The following is a 14,423-nucleotide window of genomic DNA, read 5'->3' as shown; positions in this document are numbered from 1 at the left end:
GGAGCAAAGTGTGATATTTGAAATCTAAACAATAGTTCCTGGCGCTAACCATCTCAAAGCCAATCCAACTCAAATTACTTCAAACCCACAATTAATCCACAGTCATTTCCCTATCCCTCTTCATTGCAGTCTATTGGAAAAAGAAAGAGTTGCACAAGGGACATAATTGCATTCTCCAGAACAGATAAAACGTCATGAAACACCAACTGGGAAACAACAGCTTGACTGTTTTGTCTGCTGTATATATATAATATATATATATATGGAGAGAGAGAGAGCAATATAAAGATTGTTTCTAACTTTTACTTCACAATATCATTTACATGTTACACTTCTTCATTTTCTGAATGGCAAAAGGGAAAAAAAATAATTAAGACAGAAATTTTCTTTTTCAAAAATCCTTCCAGAAAAATGAGGACAAATTTCGATTTCTTGTATTACTGATAATGCAACTTATGAAAGTTTCCAAAGCCATTCTAATGCCTCAGCCTCACAATATGTATTTCTCTTCCCTACAAGTATTGGTTGCAAGGGTATCCATGGTTAGGACGTTTCTTTGACAGAGTTCTTCCCATTATGCTTTGCTGCTGTCTTCTTTTGGTTGGATGACGTCATTGGGTACTGCCTCTTCTATGTTCTCCGGACTCAAAGCTTCCTTGACATTGCCTTCCTTTAAGGGTAGCTTTCTGCAAACGATTGACAGATGAGAAAAAAAACTGTGAGGATAATTATTCCAGAATGATCACATTACAGGTGAAGCCATTAACCTCTGGCATTGACTGGCTCATTATTCTTGAAGAAAGAAAGTTGCATTTAAATTGAGACTTGAACCCAGCTACCAGAGCATTACCCTGGATCTCTGGATTATTAGTCCCACTCCAATACTATGATGGCACTTCCTGCCCACATATATGCTTACTAAACACAGGTAACAGGAGGAATTATGGCAAAGATAATGGCCCATAAATGAAGGGGAATCACATGGAAAGAGAAATGATTGGAGGGCAGATGGTAAAAGGAAATTTGCTAGATTGGGAAGATAGACATTCCACTCGTGTTTATTTGAAATATTCTTATGAAATATATATGTAAAATGATCTGCATTTAAAAATTGAGGGTACAACATCAAAGATACTAAATGATCCTCCTCCATCCAGTTGCGAGTATTGTTTTTTGATGTGGTGAGTATCTGAGATGTACAGTTTCATTGGGCTTGATCTACTGAAAATTCCAAATGAATGCAGCCTCCATGTGTACTCACCTGTAGGACCTTCACTAACCTAATCCCAGAGAACATAGGAACACGGCAACAAGAATGAAGATTGAAGGACCCTGAAGTATACATACAGTTATTCCTGGCATTCAAGCAGTTCAAGCCAATTAAATGCCAGCTTGGTAGTTGTTTCACCTGAGTCAGAAAGCTATTATTCCATCCCTATTGAATGGCTGAAACACCTAACCAAAGTTATCATTTGATTGCAGTGCTGATTAAACCAAAAACTGTTGGAAAGACCATTTTGGTTAAGGTTGACTTGAAAAAATGCCTTGGAACTCTTCAAATGAGGAGTATAGTGATCTCTTGGCATCTTTAAGTTTAAAGTTTATTTATGAGTGTCACAAGTGCTTCAAGGTGCTTCAAGTTTCTAGGTGTCCAGATCACCAAAAATTGTCCTGGTCCCCCCATGCCGACGCTATAGTTAAGAAAGCCCACCAACTTTCTCAGAAGACGAAGGAAATTTGGCATGTCAGTTACAACTCTCATCAACTTTTACAGATGCACTATAGAAAGCATCATTTCTGGTTGTATCACAGCTTGGTATAGCTCCTTCTCTGCCCAAGACCGCTAGAAACTACAAAGGGTCGTGAACGAAGCCCAGTCCATCACTCAAACCAGCCTCCCGTTCATTGACTCTGTCTACACCTCCCGCTGCCTCGGTAAAATAGCCAGCATAATTAAGGACCCCACGGATATTCTCTCTTCCACCTTCTTCCGTCAGTAAAAAGATACAAAAGTCTGAGATCACATATCAACCGACTCAAGAACAGCTTCTTCCCTGCTGCCATCAAACATTTGGATGGGCTTACCTCGCACTAATTTGACCTTTCTCTACACCCTAGCTATGACTGTAACACTACATTCTGCACTCTCTCCTTTCCTTCTCTATGAACGGTATGCTTTGTCTGAAAAGCGTGCAAGAAACAATATTTTTTACTGTATACTAAAACATGTGACAATAATAAATCAAATAATAAATTAATAATAAATTAATTGGGCGGCACAGTAGCACAGTGGTTAGCACTGCTGCTTCACAGCTCCAGGGACCTGGGTTCGATTCCCGGCTTGGGTCACTGTCTGTGTGGAGTTTGCACATTCTCCTCGTGTCTGCGTGGGTTTCCTCCGGGTGCTCCGGTTTCCTCCCACAGTCCAAAGATGTGTGGGTTAGGTTGATTGGCCATGCTAAAAAATTGCCCTTAGTGTCCTGGGATGTGTAGATTAGAGGGATTAGTGGGTAAATATCTAGGGATATGCGAGTAGGGCCTGGGTGGGATTGTGGTCGGTGCAGACTCGATGGGCCGAATGGCCTCTTTCTGTGCTGTAGGGTTTCTAAGATTTCTAAGAAATCAAATCAAGTAGGCTTCCATTAACACTGCAATGAAATTGCTGTGAAAATCCCTAGTCGTCACACTCCAGCACCTGTTCGGGTACACTGAGGGAGAATTTTGCATGGCCAATGCACCTAACCAGCACGTCTTTCAGACTTGGCCAAGTGCTCACTCCAGAAACTATGGGGGGGGGGGAGCATTCCCATTCCCCCCCCCCCACCCCCCCCCCCCACTCCACCCCCCCCCCCCCCCCCCCCCCATGGGAATCGTAGTGGGCGGGGGCCCGGACCATGCAAAGCTCCGTTGACCTCGGGCGGGATTTTGTGGGGTGAGCGTGGCCAGAAAATTCCACCCGCTGTTGCCGCTTCAGGACAGTACTGGGGGAGCGCTGCACTGTCAAAGGTGCCGTCTTTCAGGCAAAACACCGAACAGAGATCCTGTCTGCTCTGTCAGATGCAATTTGGAGCAGAGCAGGGGAGCTCCCCCAATCCCCTGGCCATCATATAGCCAGGAGCAGCTAAAATACATGACTTGGTGTTTCTCATATTGCTGCTTCTGGGAGCTTGTTTTAACCAAATTGTCTGCTGTGTTTCCAATGTTACTATAGTAACTACATTTCAAAATGACTTCAGTGGCTGGCAAACCCTTTGGAATATCCTGGAATGTGAAGGATGCTGTATGAATGCAAATTATTTCTTTCTTTACTTGGCCTGAGAGCGGTTGGTGTTGACATTGTATTATATCTTTACCCATTATATCTTGACACATTAGCCCTGAAAATCTAAAATCCCACTCCACTGTGATGAAACAATCTAGAATATAGTCAGTTGCGCTCCTCATTCCAACAGGACTTTCCACGGTCAGGCAACTTGGCTGCAGTGGTTGTTGCCTGTGTCACTGTTACCATAGTAGAGGTGCCTCAATAGGGGTGGAAGAAATGGTCTGTCAACAGGACACAAGCCCTGATGTATCTGGCCAAACGACCCCTCAACTGGAAACTATCAGTCCTTTTCCAAGAAGCTACTTTGTGACAGGCTGATGGGAGTGTTGTGTATGTGATGTCTGTCTCTTTAAGACTGTGCAGCAGAAGAGAGTCACCTGGCTTGAGGGACCAATGGAAACTGAGAGTGAGTGATCACACCAGAGAGTGGAGTCCTCTCTCAGGCAGAATCATCAAGCAATCATGTAGTAAGCAAGTAAAGACTGGAGATCTGAGCCAGGGCAGCCCAGAGCTGCAAACCTCTTCTACCTAACATAAGAACGAGGAGCAGGAATAGGCCATCTGGCCCCTCAAGCCTGCTCCGCCATTCAATAAGATCATGGCTGATCTTTTTGTGGACTCAGCTCCACTTACTTGCCAGTTCACCATAACTCTAAATTCCTTTTAAAAACCTATTTATCCCTGCCTTAAAAACATTCAATGAGGTAACCTCAACTGCTTCACTAGGCAGTGAGTTCCACAGATTCACAACCCTTGGGCGAAGAAGTTCCTCCTCAACTCAGTCCTGAATTTGCTCCGCCTTATTTTGAGGCTATACCCCCGAGTTCTAGTTTCACCCGCCAGTGGCCCCTCCTTCTATTGTATCTATTCCTTTCATAATTTTATATGCACACATGTTCTCTGCACACTTGGCTCTACCACTCATCTTAGTGTTATCTGTGAATTTTGACACACTACACTTGGTCCCCAACTCTAAATCATCTCTGTAAGTTTTGCTTTTTAACGTGATAACCCATTCGACTCACATAGCAACTACCGGATTGACCTCCCCGTGGGATTCGGTGTATACGAGTTCCTGTGGTAATAGGCGATGCCTAACCAGGTGGAACTCATATCTGGAGTCCTTTGTAAGGCAGTACCCTGAGTTGGTCCAGTGTTTTGCCATCACAGATGAAACTCATGTATATGTACCACAGATTGGTGGTTTAACTTTTGATTTGATGTTGTTCCTTTCCAGTGGCTTCCAGAGTAATTACAATTAATAAATACCATGTGTTCCTAACAAAGCCTGCAATCTCTTCATCGAATCATAGAATCCCTACAGTGCAGAAGGAGGCCATTCGGCCCATCGATCCTGTACCAACAACAATCCCACCCAGGCCCAATCCCCGTAACCCCATGTATTTACCCTGCTAATCCCCCTGACACCAAGGGTAATTTAGCATAGCCAATCAACCTAACCCACACATCTTTGGACTGTGGGAGGAAACCGGAGCACCCGGAGGAAACCCACGCAGTCACGAAGAGAATGTGCAAACTCCACACAGACAGTGACCCGAGGCTGGAATTGAACCCGGGTCCCTGGCGCTGTGAGGCAGCAGTGCTCACCAGTGTGCCACTGTGCCGCCCCTTGGTGACACCAGAGTGCTTCAAGATAATAGGGAGAAAACCAGACTTCCCAAATTTGGCCACTAGCATGCCACATCGGAAGGGCGCAGAAATGAAGTTCTCAGGCATTCCAGGATTGTGTTCTTAACCCACCCAAATTGACTACCTCTGCCTCTTCAGCTACAAAGTCCACCAGCACAGAAATCACATTCCCCAAGGATTCTCCACTACATGTGACAGTAATCAGGTATAAACATGTTCCAGTCGCCTCTGTTTGTCCCAACAAAGGCTTCCGAAACCTTGGGGTTAATCTACTCCTTCGTCTCATTCACTGTCCTGTTGGATGCAAAAAGGGGCTGACGCTACTTATCCATCTGAAATAGCGACTGGGCCTCAAACGCAACTCATTGGCCATGAAGTGCTCTGGACCTTGTTGAGGACCTGTGCTGTATCAGCTCAAGTGTTCTATTTTTTCCACGAATGCCAAATAAACTGACATGGCACAAACTGCCCATAAATTGGCCAGCTGAAACTCAGTTGGCAACCTGACTCAGAAAAGATTCTGAATGACCTGTAATGGGACTTCTGCTGTCCATAGCACACATCTATGGCAAGGGAGTGAACCTGGAAGCATCAAACGGGAAGGAAACAGATGTGTTTGCAATGTTCTTTGTGTGAATCACATGTTGGCAGTTTGCCCAGTCCAGCCACAGAGCACAATCCTGCCAATCTCTGATAATTATTTTATATTTTGTGCAGTTCTCTCTGCTACTGGTGCCAGGCAGACACAGGACAGATGGCAATTTTTCACAGCCAGCCATCCACAGACATTCAGCAAGAAGAAAAGGGTCAGAACTGCACGGAGGCTTCCCAAATTCTTATCTCAAATCTATTTTTTTTTCCAAATTCACACTCCCTACTCCATTAACCCCAAAGTCTCTGAGGGAGGAGGTATTTCTTCTTCATGCGACACACATGAAGGTGTGAAATGTGTGATTATAGTGAGCGAGCTATTTATTATGGAGAAGAGCAGATACTTGCTCAGCTGATACTCATTTCACCCAACTGCAGATGAGACAATGGCCGAAATTTTACCGCTCCGCCCGCCACGGGAATTGGAGCGGGCGAGGGGCGGACCATGGGAAGGTTCATTGACCTCGGGTGGGATTTTATGGATTTGGAATGAGTGAGGCTGTAAAATCCCGCCCAATTAGTCAGCAATGCACCCCTAGGATTTCTCCAGCACTGAGATGGGACTGAAAGCCTCCAGGAAGGATTATCTCGACTACCCCCTGAGGAAATGGTAGGGGCTCTGCTGAATACAATTCCATGATAGGTTGCAAAAGCTCATCAAATGGCAAAGCGTGGCTCCCTAATCTGAGGTCCCAGACATTGTCGCATTGTGTGTTGGAGCAGCAATGCCCAGTATCATTGTGTGTCAGAACATTAATGTCCAGACTCATTGCATTTAGGAGTTACAGAGTGTTGGATAGCTAATGTACACAGACAGTGCGCGTTGATCACCAATGTCCATGATCGCTGAGTGTCAGAGCATTAATGTCCACTGTCTCTGGGCCAAATTATCATTGTGCAGTATCACTGAGTGCTGGAGTATCAGTGGCCAGTATTAGTGTGTTGGAGCCCTATCGCCCAATATCAGATAGAAACAAAGAAAATAGGAGCAGGAGGAGGCCATTCAGTTCTTCGAGCCTGCTCCTCCATTCACTATGATCATGGCAGCTCATGCAACTCTTTGCCTGATCCTGCTCCCCCCCCCATATCCTTTGATCCTCTTTACCTCAAGAGCTAGATCTAACAGTTCTTGAAGACATAGAATGTTTTGGCCTCAATTACTTTCTGTGGTAATGAATTCCACAGGTTCACCATTCTCTGGGTGAAGAAGTTTCTCCTCATCACTGTCTTAAATGGTCTACCCTGAATCCTCAGACTGTGGCCCCTGGTTCTGGACTCCCCCACCATCAGGAACATCCTTCCTGCATCTGTCTAGCCCTGTTAGAATGTAATAGATTTCTATGAGAACCCCCTCATTCTTCTGAACTCCAGTAATTATAATCCTAACCAACTCAATCTTTCCTTAACTATCATTCCTGTTATCCCAGGAATTAGTCTGGTAAACCTTCTCTGCACTCTCCCGATAGCATGAACATCCTTTCTCAGATAAAGCGACCAAAATTGCACACAATATTCCTTGGTGAGGCTCACCAAGGCCCTGTATAATTGCATCAAGACCTCTCTGCTCCTTAACTTGAATCCTCTCGCTAAAGGCGAACATAAAATTTGCCTTTTTACTGCCTGCTGTACCTGCATGCTTACTTTCAGTGACTCGTATTTGAGATCACTCAGGTCTCATTACACATTTATGGCCATTCATGTCTTTCTGTTTCTGCTACCAAAGTGGATAACCTCACGTCTTTTTACATCACACAGCATCTGCCATACATTTGCCGACTCACTCAGCGTGTCCAATTCACACTGAAGCATTTTGCATCCTCCTCACAGCTCACATCCAACCCGGTTTTATATCTGCAAATTTGGAGATATCATATCGTGTTGGAGGCTCAAAGTCCAGTAACATTGTGTGTTGGACTATGAATGCCCAATGTCACTATGTTTGGACTATCAATGCCCAGTGCCACTGTGTGTTGGAGAACCCCTTGGGCTCATGCATCTCTCAATCTTGAACCCATGGAAGGGGGAGGGACTTACTCAGGCTCTGTGAGTGGTGTGGTTTCATTTGGTTCATTCGTTGAGCTCCCATCATGGTTTGTGATTGGTTCATCTTCCGTCCTCATCTCCACTATAGGCTCTTTAGATCCATCCTTCCTGAAAAGCAGAACAGAGTTTAGTCGATGCCTGATCCTTAAGGAGTAGTACCTTTTGTACAATGGACTGTTGGACAAGCATATATTTTCATATGGAAATGTGATAAACCCCACCCAAATGCAATGTGTTTTCTCCATAATATCTTTAATACTCAGCCAAAAATATTGACTGGGCTGGAGCCCATTTCTAAAAAATCCCAAATATTTTGTAATGGTCTAATAAGCTAATTGTAGTGAAGATGTTTCCACTGGTGGGAGGGATCAAATAAGGGCCATTAATGTAAAATAATCACTAATAAAGCCAATGGGGAATCCAGTACTTTGAGCAGTTTTTAAAAAATTCATTCATGGGACATGGGCATCGTTGGCTGGCCAGCATTTATTGGCCATCCCGAGTTGCCTGAGGACAGTTGAAAGTCAACCACATTGCTGTGGCTCTGGAGTCACACATAGGCCAGACCAGGTAAGGACGGCAGGTTTCCTTCCCGAAAGGACATTAGTGAACCAGATGGTTTTTTTTGACAATGGTTTCATGGTCATCAGTAGATTCTTAATTCCAGATATTTTTTATTAAATTCAAATTCCACCAGCTGCCATGGCGGGATTTGAACCCGGGTCCCCAGAACATTCGTTGAGTTTCAGGACTAATAGTAGCGATAATACCACTCAGCCATCGTCTCCCCGCGTTGGGTGAGTCGCACAGGGGAACTGTAGGTGAAGCTGGATAAGGACATGAGGGAGAAAGGCTGAGAAGGATATGATGATAGGGTTAAAATAAGGAGGAGGTTTGTAAGAAGCATTAACATTGGTTTAGAGCAGTTGGCCTGAATTCCCTGTGTCTGTGCTATACTCCATGCAATTCTATGTAAAAGCAAACTTTGCCAAACACTTTTCTTTCATGTAAGCTATGCACGTTTAACACACAGAACAAACAACAAATTCAGGATATTAGTATTCCTCAAACGTCAAGGACTCATATTACAAGTGACAACTTGCATACCTTGGAGATTTTTATTGTCAGGAAATGGAGTCTCTGAGAGCTTTGCTGCTGTATTGCCAATATTTATGATCTTTGGATTTTTTTATGGAGGAATTTACTCAGTTTTATTTAACTGTATTTTTATAAAATTTATACTCATCAAACTGAGAAAAATGGTATGTGTTCCCATTTCAAACACCTAATTATACAATCGTGGATTCACAAGGCTGATAAAACATGGTAGTTGCACAGTAAATCTCACTCTCTTCTTCCCAAGGTGTCTCAACCTCAATACTCAGATGAGTAGCCTTTACTGTATCATATAGTCCTTGTTGTGCATTGCACTGAGACTGGTGTCTGAGACATGCTCAATTGAGGACAGCCATTATGGAACTAAATTTATTTCCACCTCCCCAACAGTGAGGGCAGCAGAGAGGGCAAAGCAACAAAAGGCTCAGATTTTGCAATATATTACACTCCTACCCCACTTCAAAAAATAATTTATAGATTGAAACGCAAAATTACCGAGTCATAGAGGTTTACAGCATGGAAACAGGCCCTTCATTCTACACATACTTAATTTCCCCAAATATATTGGATGGAATTTCCCCATACTGCACGCCACGGGAAACATAGCCAGGGGGCGGAGGGGGGGGGGGGGGGAGCGTGGTGGAGGTTGTAGGGGGCGGGAGGGGTGAACCATACAAAGTTCCATTGACCTTCGGCAGGATTTTCTGGCCTTGGGGCGAGTGCAGCCAGAAAATCCCGGCCAATCTGCAGAATTTTCATGTCCCATCACAGGAAATGTAGCAGGCAGGATGTGTCACACTCACACACACATATACAAACACACACATACACACATCCTGTAAGGATGAAGGATAAGTATGGCAAGTTTTGGGAACCTTGGATAACGAGAGATATTGTGAGCTTAGTCAAAGAGAAAAAGGAAGCATTTGTCAAGGCTAGGAGGCTGGGAACACACGAAGCAAGTGTGGAATACAAGGAAAGTAGAAAGAAACTTAAGCAAGGAGTAAGAAGAGCTAAAAGGGGTCATGAAAAAGCATTGGCCAGCAGGATTAAGGAAAATCCCAAGGCTTTTTACACGTATATAAAGAGCAAGAGGGTAGCCAGGGAGAGAGTTGGCCCTCTCAAGGACAAGGGAGGGAATCTATGTGTGGAGCGAGAGGAAATGGGCAAGGTATTAAATGAGTACTTTGCGTCAGTATTCACCAAAGAGAAGGACTTCATGGATGATGAATCTGGGAAAGGATGTGTAGATAGTTTGAGTCATGTTGAGATCAAAAAGGAGGAGGTATTGGGGTTCTTGAGAAACATCAAGGTAGACAAGTCTTCAGGGCTGATGGGATATACCCCAGAATACTGAGAGAGGCAAGAGAGGAAATTGCTGGGGCCTTGAGAGAAATCTTTGTATCCTCACTGGCTACAGGGGAAGTCCCAGACGATTGGAGAGTAGCCAATGTTGTTCCTTTGTTTAAGAAGGCACGGTAGCACGGTGGTTAGCACTGCTGCTTCACAGCTCCAGGGACCTGGGTTCCATTCCCGGCTTGGGTCACTGTCTGTGTGGAGTTTGCACATTCTCCTTGTGTCTGCGTGGGTTTCCTCGGGTGCTCCGGTTTCCTCCCACAGTCCAAAGATGTGCAGGTTAGGTTGATTGGCCATGCTAAAAAGTAAATTGCCCTGAGTGTCCTGAGATGCATAAGTTAGATGGATTAGTGGGTAAATATGCAGGGATATGGGGGTAGACTCGATGGGCCGAATGGCCTCTTTCTGTACTGTAGGGTTTCTATGATTCCAAGGGTAGCAAGAATAATCCAGGCAATTACAGGCCGGTGAACCTTACATCAGTGATAGGGAAATTATTGGAGAGGATTCTTCGAGACAGGATTTATTCCCACTTGGAAATAAGTGAAACGTATTAATAAGAGGCAACATGGTTTTGTGAAGGGGAGGTCGTGTCTCACGAAATTGATCGAGTTTTTTGAGGAAGCGACGAAGATGATTGATGAGGGTAGGGCAGTGGATCTTGTCTACATGGACTTCAGTAAGGCCTTTGACAAGGTCCCTCATGGCAGACTGGTGCAGAAGGTGAAGTCGCATGGGATCAGAGGTGAGCTGGCAAGATGGATACAAAACTGGCTCGGTCAAAGAAGACAGAGGGCAGCAGTGGAAGGGTGCGTTTCTGAATGGAGGGCTGTGACAAGTGGCGTTCCTCAGGGATCAGTGCTGGGACCTTTGCTGTTTGTAATATATATAAATGATTTGGAGGAAAATGTAACTGGATTGATTAGTAAGTTTGCAGACAACACAAAGGTTGGTGGATTTGCGGATAGCGATGAGGACCATCAGAGGATACAGCAGGACATAGATCAGTTGGAGACTTGGGCGGAGAGATGGCAGATGGAGTTTAATCCGGACAAATGTGAGGTAATGCATTTTGGAAGGTCTAATACAGATAGGAAATATACAGTAAATGGCAGAACCCTTAGGAGTATTGATAAGCAAAGGGATCTGGGTGTGCAGGTACACAGGTCACTGAAAGTGGCAATGCAGGTGGAGAAGGTAGTCAAGAAGGCATACGGCAAGCTTGCCTTCATCGGCCGGGGTATTGAGTTTAAAAATTGGCAAGTCGTGTTGATGCTTTATGGAACCTTAGTGAGGCCGCACTTGGAATATAGTGTTCAATTCTGGTTGCCACACTACCAGAAGGATGTGGAGGCTTTGGAAAGGGTACAGAAAAGATTTACCAGGATGTTGCCTGGTATGGAGGGCATTAGCTATGTGGAGAGGTTGGAGAAACGCGGTTTGTTCTCACTGGAGCGACGGAGGTTGAGAGGAGATCTGATAGAAGTCTACAAGATTATGAGAGGCATGGACAGAGTGGATAGTCAGAAGCTTTTTCCCAGGGTGGAAGAGTCAATTACTAGGGGGCATAAGTTTAAGGTGCGAGGGGCAAGTTTTAAAAGAGATGTACGAGGCAGATTTTTTACACAGAGAGTCGTGGGTGCCTGGAACCCGTTGCCGGGGGAGGTAGTGGGAGCGGATACGGTAGTGACCTTTAAGGGGCGTCTTGCCAAGTACATGAATGAGATGGGAATAGAGGGATATGGTCCCCGGAAGCGTAGGGTTTTTAGTTAAGTCAGGCAGCATGGTCGGTGCAGGCTTGGAGGACCGAAGGGCCTGTTCCTGTGCTGTAATTTTCTTTGTTCTTAGTATACACACACACACACACATACACACACATATACACACACACACACATATACATACACACACATATACACACACACACACACACGTACACATACACACACACTTATATACACACCGTGCAAAGGCCCGTTGATCTCGGGCGGGATTTTCAAGCCTTGGGGGTGGGCGTGGTTGGAAAATCCCACCCAATATGTCTAAATCAACAATAGCTGAAACCTTAACAGGTTGGGTTGCAAATCTGTTCGTACAGTAACCATAAGCAAACAAACATGATCGATACTTAAAGTGTAATTCACATCTCAGGAATTTTTTTTACTTAACACCAGAATGTGTTTACCAAAAATATCATTTGACAAGCAAGAATGAAAAGAATGATTTGTTCTTTTTTCCCCTGCAGATATTAATATATTTGGCTTCTTTCTCTTTCTGCCTTGTTATTTCCTTCCATTTCCGTTAGTTTCCCTTGCCTCTTCCATTCGTTCGATTATGTCAGATGTTGTCTCTGACTATCAACTCCACTTAATGGTTGGGACTGTAACATTGACTGGATTGTCTTGAAGCCCCCAGTTCACTTTTCCCTACTGGTGGAGTCTGTGATCCCAGCAAACTTCCAGTTTCTTCGTGACTTGCACTTTTTTTCACTTGGGATAGTAGGAGGAATTTGAACTCCAGGAAGTTTATCATCCTCTCCTTTTGTCAGATTCCTTTTTCAAGCTAAAGTTCTATGTGGCACTGATGGATTCTCTCTCCAATTTTTACAAGGGCTGTCAATGCACATAGTCTCTTTGTAACTCCAAACACAATGGTCTAGTGATCACCTTGATATATTTTCATCATGACCTTGTGGCCAGCACCGAATTCTCTAAATTTCATACATCTTGAATCTTAACTCATCTTCACTTTGTCGTGCTTTACTCTGTTACTTTGCTGTTGATGTCAAGCTTAAACAAACTAGACCTTGTCCTAGGAGCGTGTTTAAACACTAACCTGTAAGGTGAGCAACCAATTGCAGACTGTGGGGTTACTCTGTAAGAGAACAAAACATTTTCTAGTCTGTGTGAAGGAAAACATGGAAATTACTGCCTCCCATTCCACTCAGCAAACACTTCTGCAAAGACCTCTTTACAATCTCCTTCTGGCAGCACCATTTTGTATTGGATAATATAGAACCATAGATTTCGTACAGTGCAGAAGGAAGCCATCCAGCCCATCAAGTCTGCATAACCTTTCCAAAAGTCCATCCCACCCAGGCTCGACTCTTTCCCCCCATCCCCGTAACCTCACACATTTACGATGGCCATTCCACCTAACCTACTCATCTTTGGACACTAAGGCCGGAATTTTGCCGGTGCACCCGTCCCAATTCCGGGGCTGGGCGAGGCTCGGAGAACGGCATTCTCCGTTGGCTTCGGGCGGGATCGTATGAAACTCGGGCAGACGTGCCGGTACAATTCTGCCCTAAGAGGCAATTTAGCATGGCCAATCCCCTAACCTACACATCTTTGGATTGTGGGAGGAAACCAGAGGACCTGGAGGAAACCCACGCAGACACGCGGAGAATGTACAAACTCCACACAGACAGCCATTCAAGGCTGGAATCAAACCTGGGTCCCTAGCACTGTGAGGCAGCAGTCTTAACCACTGTGCCACCTTCTACTCCACTTGTGAAATACTCTTGCAGTTTCTAATCATCAGCCAGACATTCATGACATGACATAATCAAACATTTTACTGAGTATCACATCCTTGCGAGTTTCTTCACTAATTTCTCTGGCAGCCACTGACATGTCATTTGTGAATGTGAAGTAATTCACAGGTAACTCAGTAGCTGACTTAATGGTCTTCAAAATTGTGTTGATGGCTAATTTTATAATTTAGTCCTCCTTGATCAAAGGCCACTTTTGTGCTCTTATAGCACTTCCTCAATGTCAGAATGATCCCTATTATAAATAACACGATCCAGTTTAAGTGCTAATTTTTAAGCCAATTCTTTCCCATCAGGCAGACTTTGCTCTCATTTACAACAGACAATGGGATATATCATCATATCCCACTCTAACACTGAATTCACACAACACTGGGATACTGTCATTGGAATAGTCAGTTTCACACCATTTTTGCAGAAGGGAACATGACTCAAATATTTCTGTACCCTCCTTTCGAGCTAAAAAGCAGCCAGCATAATCAAGGACCCCATGCACCCCGGACATTCCCTCTTCCAAATTCTTTCGTTGGGGAAAAGATATAAAAATCTGAGGTCACGTACCAACTGGCTCAAGAACAGCTTCTTCCCTGCTGCCATCAGAATTTTGAATGGTCCTACCATATATTAAGCTGATCTTTCCCTTCACTCTATCAGTAACTGATATGTTACTATGTTCTGCGCTATGTTCTGCATCCTCTCCTTTCCTTCTCCCCTATGTACTCTATGAAC

The 14,423-nt window shown here is 44.4% G+C and overlaps 1 protein-coding gene across 1 annotated transcript in view; it reads right to left on the bottom strand.

The window, feature by feature from the left end:
* Positions 1-574: 574 nt before the first annotated feature.
* Positions 575-14,423, bottom strand: part of ncam2a (neural cell adhesion molecule 2a) — a 543,279-nt gene continuing 529,430 nt past the window's right edge. The window contains exons 24-25 of the mRNA XM_078231910.1: positions 7,661-7,777; positions 575-686 (exon numbers count right to left, since the gene is read on the bottom strand). Of these exons, the coding sequence (XP_078088036.1) occupies positions 575-686; positions 7,661-7,777 (229 nt within the window). The remainder of the gene's footprint in view (positions 687-7,660; positions 7,778-14,423) is intronic.

This window comes from Mustelus asterias, chromosome 17, assembly GCF_964213995.1.
Source record: "Mustelus asterias chromosome 17, sMusAst1.hap1.1, whole genome shotgun sequence".
Classification (NCBI taxonomy): Eukaryota; Metazoa; Chordata; class Chondrichthyes; order Carcharhiniformes; family Triakidae; genus Mustelus; species Mustelus asterias.
This window is presented reverse-complemented; position numbering and strand designations above follow the sequence as displayed.